The sequence below is a fragment of the Pezoporus wallicus genome, unplaced genomic scaffold (assembly GCF_028554395.1).
Source record: "Pezoporus wallicus isolate ANWC-B61680 ecotype Strahan unplaced genomic scaffold, APGP_CSIRO_Pwel_v1 contig_749, whole genome shotgun sequence".
NCBI classification, from domain to species: Eukaryota; Metazoa; Chordata; class Aves; order Psittaciformes; family Psittacidae; genus Pezoporus; species Pezoporus wallicus.
In genome coordinates this window covers 709,490-722,494 of record NW_026641327.1, presented here as the reverse complement: position 1 = coordinate 722,494, position 13,005 = coordinate 709,490, and the positions used below count along the sequence as shown (strand labels likewise).

The 13,005-nt window shown below is 38.6% G+C and overlaps 2 protein-coding genes across 2 annotated transcripts in view; one reads left to right on the top strand and one right to left on the bottom strand.

Moving 5' to 3' along the window:
• The window catches only part of LOC130606589 (dynein axonemal heavy chain 5-like), a 459,050-nt gene that overhangs the window by 249,674 nt on the left and 196,371 nt on the right, over positions 1 to 13,005 (bottom strand). The gene's annotated exons all lie outside the window — the stretch shown is intronic.
• The window catches only part of TMEFF1 (transmembrane protein with EGF like and two follistatin like domains 1), a 119,868-nt gene that overhangs the window by 86,459 nt on the left and 20,404 nt on the right, over positions 1 to 13,005 (top strand). Inside the window, exon 5 of the mRNA XM_057423094.1 lies at positions 6,606 to 6,702. Coding sequence (XP_057279077.1) covers positions 6,606 to 6,702 — 97 coding nt within the window. The remainder of the gene's footprint in view (positions 1 to 6,605; positions 6,703 to 13,005) is intronic.

Genomic DNA, 13,005 nt, shown 5'->3' with positions numbered 1-13,005 from the left:
TTATAGAAATTTTGTCCCACTGCAGATGGGAACACTAATTCTTAAAGGAAAGCTTTTTGAAGCTGAAGCTGGTTCCTTTTTTTTGGATCAAAGGTATTGGTGGTGAAGATAATTTGCTTTCATCTGGCAGTACTCCTTACTCATAAGGCTTTTTTTGGGTAGTAATTCCCACCAAGAATCCAGACATACTGCAACAACTTTTGAAGGAGAACCTTATTTCTTCTGAGTTCCCAGGTCCCATCATTGGTAAAAAAGCACTTCCAAGCCCTTCCTCCCATGTCCCCCCCAAGTAAAGGCCTTTTTGACTCTCCTCCAAATGCTGCTTACTTTCTCTGTTTGATAGTGCCAGCAAATGGCAGCTGTGAAGTTGACTTTCTATGATAATGCCTTTGCAAGGATGTGTTGAAAAACATCAGCGTGTTAGGTAGACCAGTTAACAAATGGTAACGACTTTATAAGTCAGCTTCTCAGAGAGAAATCAGTGTCCTAAAAGGCCCTTGCTTTAGTAACCAACCAACAGGGTGAGATTCCTAAGTGTCCTTCTATGCCCATAACGTTACATATTTATTATTTTTGTCAGTGTTTATCTGTGTACCTAAGCAAAATGCACTTTTGATATTAAAAAAGATGTAATAGTAGTTAGACAGATGGCACCCAAACATTTCAGGCTTTTAAGCTAAAGAAATAACATGCTTGCAATACATATAGCGAAGTTAATTATTATTAAAATAATTTGTTTTGAATTTCTAATCCCTCTGAAATTTAATAGCTAAAGTATCTTGTGATGAATGTCTAGCAGATTGCATTTAGTAATTAATAAATTGATATACAGTATGTGCTTTTTAGCAGGCTGCCATCTGTTCCTTCCCTCACAGGGGACAACACTTATCCAGTAATTGTCGCACAGTCAGGGTGGTATAAACAGACACAGTTTAGAACCTCAAATATTTTTTATTTTAATTTGTAATAATGCTACTGATTTGTTTTAATGTATTTTAATAAGACTGCAGAAATTTAATGGAGATTAACACTCTGGATAGGAGGTAACATCACGTCTTTCAGCGTATTTCTATAATGGCATGCGACTTAGAGAGATTTAAGTGCTGATTCTGTCATGTGGCTTGTCACTGAGTATCACTTTAGCTTCAAATAGCCCTATTTATTCCTGTTGAGATCCTGCTCCCTGTAGGTAAAATTAACACTGAACTAAAACTTGCAACAGCTAGTGTGTTTTCACCAAAGGTTCAGCAAGGCAGAGGAAAAGGACCTGGATATTTAGGCCTTCTGTTGGTGAAAACTTATTCTGAGCAGGGTTTTCAGAGAGGCTTGAACTTGCTTGGAAAGATGCCTGAGTGAAGGGCACAGAAGGGCAGATTCCTCTTGTGCAGGATGACAGATCCCAAATGAAGGCAGGTTCATCTCATGCAGCCTGAATAGGGCCTGCAGAACAGTGTTAGGCATTTGTGAAATTGTGGGGCACCCTCTTTGGCATCTGGCGACTTTCTTGTCTTCCATTTTGCACCATCATCTACTCATGCATAATTTCCCTGGTGGTTATTCTGAAGTTGTCATGACTTCCTTTGGAGAAAAATGAGTTAGCTGCACCTGAAACAGGGCAGTGGAGTGAATGGGTATTCAGGTTTTTTGTGTAAAAGCTGATCCAGCTGTCATGATATGCAGGCTTCCTGCACCATTATCCACGGTGTCACGTGCATAGAAGCAAAATTGAAGTTGTCAGATGTGTAAAATACCTTACACATAATAAGGGTAGGGGTCATAGGGAGTCTTACAGTGCACATCTGCAAGTCCTTTTCTTAGAAGTACACATGTTATCATAATCACTGGGCAAATATATCACCTTGGCTGGGGCATCAAGTGTCAAACTCCCCTCCTCCAGGTACCTCAGTCATAAGTAGACTAGGCATCCTTGTGTTAGACCTCTAATACCCCTTCTTGCAAAGGCAAACTTCAAAGGCTGGTATCTTCATTGGAACATGCTCACAGCTGTAGTCTGTTGTCTATACTGCATAGGGAAAGTATCTTTCAGCCAGTTATGGATCTCTGGCTGTACCAAGCCAGGCTTCACTTCTCAGCCACCTGGGTAGTTGGGTAAGAGAGCTTCCACAGTGGTAAATATTACTTTTGAATACAATCCGTCAGCATGGTCAAGATAATTCAAGTTATCACCACAGATTTGGCATAACTAAGAGTAGTTGTTGCTCTTGCTTTAAACACATACTTATAGACAAAAGAGCAAGTTTGCAGCTTTGTGTCAAATTACGGGGACAATCTCCGTTTTAAGTGTGTCATTAATGTTGCCCTAAATATTAATGGAAGAGAGAGTAAGTCATTAAAATGTTCAGTGAGCTGCAGCCTGTAATAAGTGATGCTGTGGACTGTGGTGTTTTGAGAGGAATTTCCAGTGCTAGCTGTGCTGAGGGAATCACAGTCTGATCACAGGGGGTGGTGTGTTCTGCACTTTAGGGTGCAGAAGGGGATTTGCTGTGGCCCTTCTCTTTTTCTAAAACCTTTTGAGATTAGCTGCTCCCATAAGGCGCAGCAAAATTCACTATACTTCCAAAACAGATAGGAATTGATTTTCAGAGGGGCTTTCCCAGACAAAGGAATCATTATTCCATCTGTACATGGCTACCTAATAGCGGCAGCTCTTGACAAGCTCCCCTTGCTTCACTGTGAATAGTGATTAATACATACATGCAGTGGAACTCCCTTTCCAGGCCATGCCCTGGGGCAGAACAGACTTCAGTTTGACACAGACTGATGCCTTTGCTTCAAGCCTGATCGAAAGCCTTCAGTGGAAACCAAGCCATATTACCATTGCAGGAACATGCAGATGAGTTGCTGAGGGAAGCAATTTACTGCTTGCCAATTCCTCTAGAGCTACTGCCTGTTTGCAGGTTCCTACCCTGTGGCTCCTAAGATATAACCGGCCATATTCTGCAGAGGAATAATAACTTGAGAAGTGTTAGGGATCACTGCAGCTCAGAGAGACAACTGGGAGTCACAGATACCATCCTTGTGCCTTGCTTCTTTTGGAGGACATGGCATTAATGAAGTACTGCCCTGAAACACAAAAGGAAGCTGAAAAGAGAGGGAAAATGAGCTTTCACTCATTGTGAAATTAAGATGTCAAAGAACATAATTAATCAAGATTCCAACTAAAGTGGCGAGAAAAAATTCCGTAATCATCTATACATCAATATTAGAAGCATGCTTAATAAACAAGAGGAGCTTAAATTTCTCATTTAGGAGCATATTTTGACCTAATTGATATTACTGAAACCTTCTGGGAAGATCTGATTGATTTGAATATTAAAATTAATGGCTGTAACCTATTTAGGAACAATCAAATGTGGGGGAGAAAGGAGAAGAAAGGGACAATCTATCATTGTCTATTTGGAGACATTTGCAGCAAAGAAACTTATGCTCTCAAATATTAATGGGTTAACTTCTTTTAATGGGTTAACTTCTTTTAACAGAACACAAACTGGGTATGGAAAATGTCTGCTACCAATTCAGGCTGAAAAACAGTATTCATCTATTCTGTATTGGTGGGAAAACTCTATTCAGTCTAAATTATACACAGTGTTGGATGCTGCTACTACTAAAACATGATGCAGCTAGTAATGAAAGAAGCTTCTGAAAATTATAGATGACTATCACCTAACTTGGAAATGTTGCATCAATACACATTCATCTGTGTTACACCTCATCCTGACAGGTGTAAATTATTTATACCTAAGGTGCAGGTGTTCTTGACTTGCACATATTTATTATATGCAAAGTACAGTACATGTAAATAACTCTATAAATGAGGCCCAGCAAGTTCCGATCAAGAAAGGAAGGCCACACTTTTTCTAAAACAAAATTAACTTTAAAAGGTAGAGAAAGCAATTTTAGGGGGTGAGAAGGGAGAGAGAGATTTACACTGAATAGTATATAAAAACAATGATCAAGTAGTTGCGGACTATTGTTTATGAAAAATAAAAGGTGTCGGGGCATTCACAAGGAGCAGAACTAAAGCCCATGAGGGAGCGATGTGCATGAGCGTGTGTGTGTATGTATTGCTTCGTTTGCTCCATTACAGAATTGAAATGCTAATAGTGCAGTGAAAGTGCACTTGGGTTGTTTTGTAGTCAAGTCAGATAGCATATATAAGATATGATGAAATATTTTCCATGCTAGCAGTACTGCAAAAGGTTATTAAGCACCAACTGTTGAAGTCAGGTATTTTGTAACCAGCGGATCTGGCTGAAAAGCTTTAAAAATGGGTAGTAAAGAATTCTTTGAGCTAACAGTGACTACTTTGGTCTCTTTTTCTTCAGCTGAATTATAAGAAATAACGTACAAATATTCTGAGAAAAGATAAATGTGATGATCGGGAGGGCTACAGCCTTTCATACTGGCATCCATCAGAAGAAAAGCAGTGGAATAGAAGGCAGAAGAATCAACTGAGTACAGAATTAAGGGAGGGAAAAATATGTAATTCCAGTCATCATGGGCACATGGAAAAACTTTATTGAGAAATTTACCTTTTCCTTAAACCTATTTTTCCACAACAGACATTTGTACAACTGAAAATTTTGTGTAAGTGTACCACCTCAAAACCATAACCTTTCTTAGTGGAAGGCAATCTCTCATACAAGTCTAAGTAACTGGAATGTACAACATCCACACAGTGCACATCTGAGGGGGGAAAACATTGCAAATCAATACATTGTTATATGATTGTTAAATGTTACGGAACCATTATAGAATGAGTGTGTTTCAAGGGACTGTCCTTGGCCTTGTAACCCCTTCCACTGGTGACCTTGGAGCAAAACAGTCAGTACTGATTTGGTCTGGATGACAGAAAACAGGTCACTGAGCTAACAGTATGCATAAGCAGGGGGGATCTTAATGTCTGAGGACAGGGTTATACGTAGGGAGTCTAGGATATAGGCAATTTTTCCTCAATAGCACCCTCTCTCCTACTGACTGATCAGCCTGAAAAGGACTCATTGGGGAATAAGGTGAAGGCGAATAATAATGGTCAGTGCAGAAAAATGGTTGTTAACATGTTTTACCTAAAGAATATCATAGATGGCAGTTAGGTTTTATGACAACTCTCCTGGAGCAATGTGTCCAGCTCTTGTATCTGTTGTTCTGGAGGGTGCTAACATGTTGGGGAAGGGTGTTGAGGGGCATAAAAACAGCAAAAGAAGTAGAAATACCATGAATGAAAGTCATGAGCAGTGCAATTCGTTTAACTTACTCAAACTGTAGGGAATCATTTACTGGCATGAAAAAGTGAAATCTGACACTAAAAGACACTTTAGGATGCCAAACTGAGGCATAGGAATGTGGTATCTAGAAAGAAGGAAAATTCGAGTAAGACGTACATTCGTAAAGATAAAAGCAAATGACCTCTACTGCAACTTAATAAGAGTAGTGATAGAAAAATGTACAGCATGCTTTAGACAAAAGTTAATTTGAGAGTCTCACTTGCACTATTCTTCATGTAAGCACAGGCTCACAGGTAGGAGGGAGAGACTCCCTTCAGCCAAGATCCAGGAAAATTAGGAAGGACTGGTGTGGATCTAAAGAATGTAAATGCAGCTGTTCAATTGGTAGTGTTTGATTTGCTGTTGCTGAAGCACACAAAGCTGCTAAGCTGCTATGAGAAAAATGATCACTTTGATCTCTGTCCACCTGACAGCCTTGTGTAGTCAGCTGTAAGCCACCACGATACCGCGATATGTTAAATGCTTCTTGACTCCCTCTGCAGATTTCTGTGGGTTTTCTCCTTCTGCTCAGATGTACAGTTCTCCTTTATCACCTTGTTAAAATAAAAAAGAGGCGTGACTAATGGTAGTGAAACAATAAGAGTATAGTTTATTTCTCTTTTACTTGGTGAAGAGTTTTTTTGTACATGTCAACAGTAAGATTGGTGCAGATATTTTTAGGATCAGCATATTTGAGATACTAGTTTTACTTGTTAGGATATGTGGCATTTCCATGAGTTTCTTGTTAAGATGACTTTTTTCTTTTATCCTGTACAACTGAACAGATTAATCTGGAAAATATACCACAGCATATATATATATGAGCACAGTCTAATCTCATCATTTGGAATCAGAAAGTAGAAAAAATGCAAGCAGTAACCTTGCATTCAGGATTGCAGTAAGGATATCTGCACTTAAAGACTGTCAAGGAAAATAGCATTAAATCCCCACTATCTAATATTCAAGGACATTAAAAGGCGCAGGGTTTCTATATTATCAGTGCCAATAAAGAGTACATGTGACTAGGACACATGTCAATGCCAGTTGTGTGTCTGGTGGAGCAAGAATAAATACAAATAAATTGAAATGAGTCAATCAATGAAGCATTAGTGTTTTCAGGGATGCTTTCTTGTCATTGGTACAGTTTTACCACCCTCCAATTGCCTGATTTTGAAAAGGGAGCACTATTAAGGTTAATAGCTTCACTGTATAATATCTGCATGTTGACAGTATACCTGAAGGCAAATGGATTTAGGTAAGCAATATCAGAGCTTAATATGAAAGTCATGCTTTCTGTTAACAATGTCATATTTATTGTAGAGTATGAAGGATCTGGGACAGAAGTTCAGAGAAAACACTCAAAATGTGGAGTTTGCAAATATAGGGCTGAGTGTGACGAGGATGCAGAAAATGTTGGGTAAGTAGTAAGTTTTCCTTAACAACATCAGTGAAAAAAAGTGGGGGGAAATGTTAAAGAAAAGGAAAAGTACACGATCATTCTTCACTGTATTTGTTATTCTTAATTGAAGCTTTATTGATGTCCAATAATAACGTGTTTGTTGTGTGTCTGTAAAGAGCAAACCATTTGCAGCTGCATGGTAAAGGAGGAAAACAACAAAGAGGTATATTGGAAAATCTTTATCGAATTTTTTTTTCAAACAAAGGACCTTGATCTGTTTTAACCTGGCAACAACAAAAAGCAAAACACAAACCGAACAGGTTTAATTCATCCCTAGGATTTGTTTTTCTCTGTGTTCTACTTGTTCATAAAGTACTACAGGCAGTTGTTTCTATCAGTGAAAAGCTTGAACCTAAACATCAAGTTGAACTTGTGACCTGAGCCAGTCACTGCTTCCACCCTCACTGTGCCACTTGAGCTCTTAGATGCACCCAAGGAAAAACTGGTGAAAAATACCAGTTGTTGTCAGAGCTCAAAACAAGTGTTTAAGAAACAAGCAGATACTAAAACCAATCCAGAATGCAGAAGCAGATGCACTAAATTTCCCTACTCAGGATGCTTGATGATTAGAGTATGTGGCTGTCCAGGCTCTGTGTGGCTGCCAGAAGGGCCAGAGACATCAGGGAGGAAAGGGCTCAATTAGACATCCCTGTGAGGGTATTGAGGTTTGTTGAGAGGTAAAAGAAGTCCCATCTAATTGATGGGGCTTTGTTTTCCCACAGCTATTTTCCTGGGAGTGGTCACCAGTATGGAAGAAGCTTAACTAGTTTCTGGGCTGATGCCAGGTATTGGGGTCACAGCTACAGAGGCAGTGTGTGAAGGTGTTTTGAGAGAAGTGCAAATGGTACATTTTTGTGTGCATGGAGGGAACAACATCTCAGAGTAACAGTGCCTGCACATCGCTAATTGGGGGAAGCTTCTGTCTTCCAGCTGGAATCCGTTTCATGTTGAAATATGTCTTAATTGCACAAGATTTTATTACAGGATATCAGCATGAAGGCGTCTCAGGCTGTAAAGCAGCTTAGCACTAATATTCAAGGTGTGTATTCAAGATTAAATCATAGCATACAAAGGAAACCAAAATGGTAATAGTACTCATGAATACTTCACATTTCAGGAAATGTCACAGTACCAAAGTAGGCTTGCTCTTTTCTGGAGAGACAAATGAGCTGTAGCTGTTTTTTATAATGCTAATAATTTTCTGCAATACTGCTTTGGTCTGTTCAATTTATGACTGGCAAAATCGATATAGATCTGTTTGTTATATGCACTGAGATGTGCTGTTGGCTTTGAAGATAAATCCTGAAGCATTCAATTTCAGTAAAAGCTTGCCTGTTCATTCTGTACTTGTGGAATTTACATTCCTGTGGCTATGTAGTATCTATGATTTAGAATAAAGTTAAGGAGAGTGGAAGATTTATTCCCTACATTGTACTCACATAAAATGAAGCCATGCTTCGTCTTCTTGGCAACAGGAAGAGAGTGCTCTTTTGCCTCTAAGATTTCTTTAATTAGTCCTCTTTTAAAAAATTGGTGAAAACAAAAATTTTTATGTAGGAAATACTCAAAAGTTAGAAAATGTTCCCATGAGGGTTGGTCACAATCTGTCAGATCATTTCTTTCAATTTTGTCAGATTTCCATCCTAAATAATTTAATCTCATTTTATTTGTTCCAGTATCTTTGACCATTATAATAGGCTTTAGTGATATTCACCGTCTGTTTAGACTTAGATTTGAATTGGGCTCTGTTAAAATGGATTGCCTTCACAACGCTGATTTTGACAAGTCACATAGAAAGTCACAGACTTGCTTGAGTAGAAGTTAGGAGTTGGCTTCTTCTTTTCCTAAAATTAAAACAGTTATTTACCTGGCAGAAACAAGATGGAATTGAAATCTTCTTTTGGGGACATTTTATAGAGCACCCCTTAAAATGCTTTTTACGTCTTATTTTTACTTCCTTTCCTGCTGGGCTTCAACATGTTTTCAAAGTCATAAAATTATATCATGACATACAATTATTGGCAGTGCAAGTACCTTTCATCAGACTTGTATAAACATTGCTAGGCTCATATTATTATTTAACCCAATTTTGCAGCATATTGCAAGCACTATCACCCTTAGTTCTAGCAAATCACACCCACACCCTGGTTTCATAAAAATATTCTGTTTTTTATCTTCCTTTTCAAGCATGAGAATGGCCACTGTAGCTGTTTTGAATAGTGAGGTAAAGTCTACTGAATCACAAACAAAAAGAACCTTTAGTTCCGTTCAAGTAAACCTCTTAGGCCTGGGTAACGCCTGCACTTTGTGATGTTAAGACTTCATAAAGTGATTCACATGATTACAGAAGGCACTTTAAAAGGATTTTGCTTCATGATAGTAACTGAATGAGTTAGTTGAACTGTCTGCTAATGTGCAGTAGACAGTCTCAATCCATATTAATGAGATACTAACACTTACAGTAAATATACAATTATGCATTATTTTCATCCTTTTCCAAGCCATGCAGTCTAAGACCTTATAAACACCAGATCCTTCTGTTCCAAGTGCTCTTGAGAAGCAGAATGGAATCTATACGCCTGTTTTATGAATAAATCTAAATTATGGATAAAATGATTAATCAGTTGGTGGAAGGGGAGGCTTTTGTGCCACAAAATGTCAAGTGGTTTGAGGTAAACGGGCTTTCAACAGGCCAGCCACAACAGCCTAGAGCACAGAATAGGCAGAATTTCCCCTAATAACAGAATGATCCTGCTAAATACAGGTCTATTCCATATGGACTGTAGTTCGTCTTTTGGGCCTGGAGAGATGTGGGAGTCCTATGCAAAAAATGATGGTACCTGAATACTGTAGGATGTTTCTTGCGACAAGAAAGTAGGAGCAAGACTACTTGGCATTTCCTGATTTTTATATTGGATTTGCACATGTCTAAGCAAGTCCTTTCTTCTCAGAAGAGGACAGTGATAGTGCGAGGGATGACAGACACATGTCAGAGCATGGGAAATGCTGATCTGACATAATGGAAAAGGTTTCCACCATGAGGGTGGTCTGGCACTGAAACACAGTGTTTGGTGAGGCAGTGAAGTTTCCAGCCATGCAGATGTTCTGAACTTGATCAGATATATTCCTGAGCCAGCTTTGAGCAGAGACTTGGACTAGATGACCTCTACACGTTCCTTCAAGCCTAAATCATTCCGTGGTTCTGTGGTGATCTTTAAAAGCAAATTTAAACAAGGTCAGTTGTACACAGCTTAGATGCACCCCATATTACAAGTTAGTGATGTTATTTTTTGGTTGCTCTTAAATTGTATTTTTCCTTTGGAAAAAGTTGCAGATTTTTAGTTTTCATGTTTGGCATTAAAGCATTATGGCTGTCTCTGATCAAAGTTGCTACATATGCTTTTATTATGCAAGATCACACATAGTTGGAAGAATTCAGGCTTTTCACAAAGTTTTAGATTTGTATCTTCATTTTGTTTGATTTCTCAGAAGCATCATCTATCTAAACCAGAAATGCTTACAATGCATAGTAAATTGAATGAAAAAAAATATAAACAACTTTATAATTTCCACTGCCTCTGCAAAAAAAAATCAGTCGAGTTTAAGTGGACTGATTGAGACAACGAAATAAAGCCTGAGGAGATGGTTGTCGTAAACAGCATACCATACTGAAAATGGAAAGCTGATGTTCGACTGTATGCAAATCAGTACATTGCTTCTTCATATAAATGCAAAAAGGAAAGAGGTTGAGGAAAAATGACGGAAATAGATTTCTCCTTTTATTCTTCTCTCCTACAACTTATAAGCACTTTAAAAAGTTGTTAGTTTATGGGCAGGACAGGCTTTTCAAGAGCATAGAAAATCACTTGTAGACGCACTGCTAGTCTTAAGTTGCATAAACATGTACTATGGCATATTATCTGTAGAGTGATTTTCTGTAAGTCTGTGGTAACAGGATGCAGACAACAGGTTTCACAGGGATTTAACCATGGGGGATTTTTTTCCCCTTTAGCAACAAAAGTGAATCACTGATTGTATACATCATGGGAAAAGCCTGAGATAGCTCATTCAGTACCTCCCTTTCTACCCTGCCCATCAAAATGCCTTTCTGGCCAGAACCTCTGTTGAGAAGGCAACGTATCATGTATAATCATAGAATCGTGGAATGATTTGGTACAAAACGTAGCAGGGGAGTGAAAAAGTAAATGAGAAGTTGGTAAATTCAAACTTCTATGTGGGAAACTGGCCAGAAACCTGGAGATGTAGGTAGCACAAGAGTGGTTGTGTGTTTTCTGCTGGAATTTTTAATTGGAAATGCAGTCAGGTTGAGAAGTGGAGATGGAGGTGGCAGCACAAAGCTGGGGCCACCTAGAGCTGATAGGGACTGCACCTACCCAAATACATATGGTCTGCTGTTGATATACTCTGGAGTATTCAGGCTGCAGTCTTTTCTTAGCATGCACTTGACTTTTCAGTTGTAGATAAACAGATCATCCTATCAGTACACAATCAAAAGATAGTATACCGATAATATTGAAACACTTAATATAATACAGTATGAATGCAGAACAAATGGAAACAGATGTGGTTGTAAAATTGTTCTCATCAATGTAACACTTAAATGAACTCTTTCTTCAATGAAAGCAGTGTATATAAATACTTGTAATACTATTGTACCTATTAAGGACTCCAAGTAAATTTTTAAAGAGCTCAGATAAATAATGTTCAGTGTAATCTTTATAAAGCTTCTAAGCAACACAATAGCTCAGTTTATTGCTTATGTTTGAAACTGAAATTGCTATTTATTTACAGTCTTTGGAGAGATGAATAACTTTTATTGTTATTATTATTTTCCAATAGCCACCTGCAGCACTGGCGAAGAAACTGATAATATAAACTATTTTGTATTGTGATTAAAAAGGTGGGCTCATAAGTATGCATATTTCTTTATAAAAGACTTCAATTTTCAAATGATCCTGATTTCCATAAGTTTTTTAAGGCTTCTTACTACTATGTGGTCTTTTTTCCACAAGTTTCTTCTTACACATACCAAAAGAAAACATTTTAATACTTTTCTATTAAATATAAAGAATATATTTATTACATTTATAATATACAATAAATATTTATAGTATTTTAACATTAACATTTAAAACATACTAAATCAACTGAAGAATAGTGGTTTCAGCCCACATTTTTTTCTTGCAATGTGAAACATCTTTCCAGTATAAAAAGTAGTATTTGTTATGAGGAGTTATATCCTCTGCTCTTGCACTGTGTTATGTGGTGTGTCCCTTTCCTCTTGCATGCCAAAGCACTGCTGAATACCCAAATAAAAAAAACGTTCCAATATCTAACAATTGTCAGAAGGAATGTTGCTTTGAAAAACATTTTGATGTATGTTGTAAGTTCAGGAAAATAATACCCAGAATGAAATCACGAACCATAGAATAAAGCAGGTTGGAAGGGATCTCTAGGAGGTTTTTGGGTCTAGGCTTTGTCCCTGCATTGCAGCCGGGGTAGTTTGCTTAGGTGACTCAAGGGCTTCTGCGGGAAAGCCCTGACCATCTCCATGAAGAGAGATTGGACATCTGGGCATCTGTTCAGGGTGCTTATTATTTGAGGAATGATTTCCTTCTGTTCAATCAGGATTTCTCTCCCCATGAGCTGCAGCTGTTATCTTTTGCCCCTCTACTGTGCACATCTGAGAAAAACCTTTCTCTGTCTTCATAACCGCTCCTGGGTTGTTGCTGACAGCAGTCACCTCCTTAGCCTCCTCTTCTCCAGGCTGAACAAGCCCATTGCCCCTAGCCATTCCTTATGCATCACATGCTCCAGCCATTTACCCATCACAGTGGCTCACCACCAGACCCTCTCCAGTTTCTCAAAGTACTTGTTGTTACTGGGGAGTGCCAAAACTGGACAGAGTGCACCAGACAGGACCTGACGAGTGCAGGGTGAAGGACAACAGTCATATACCTTGCTCTGCTGGCAGCCCTCCTGTAATGCAGGGCCCAAGCCTGCTGTTCCCCTGGACCCTCAGGTCCTTTGCTGCAGAACTGCTCCCCTGCCAGTCCTCCCCTAGTCTGTCATGTGGCTTTCCCTGCATCTTCAGCCTTCAGGAGATTGCTCCACCTTGTCAAAGCCCTACTTGAATGGTCATCTTGCCCTCCATCTTATGCTCAGTAACAACCTTCCTTTCCCTTAGTCCCTAAATGGGTGGAATAAATTTCATTACTTTTAGTTTAAAACAGAATTTTT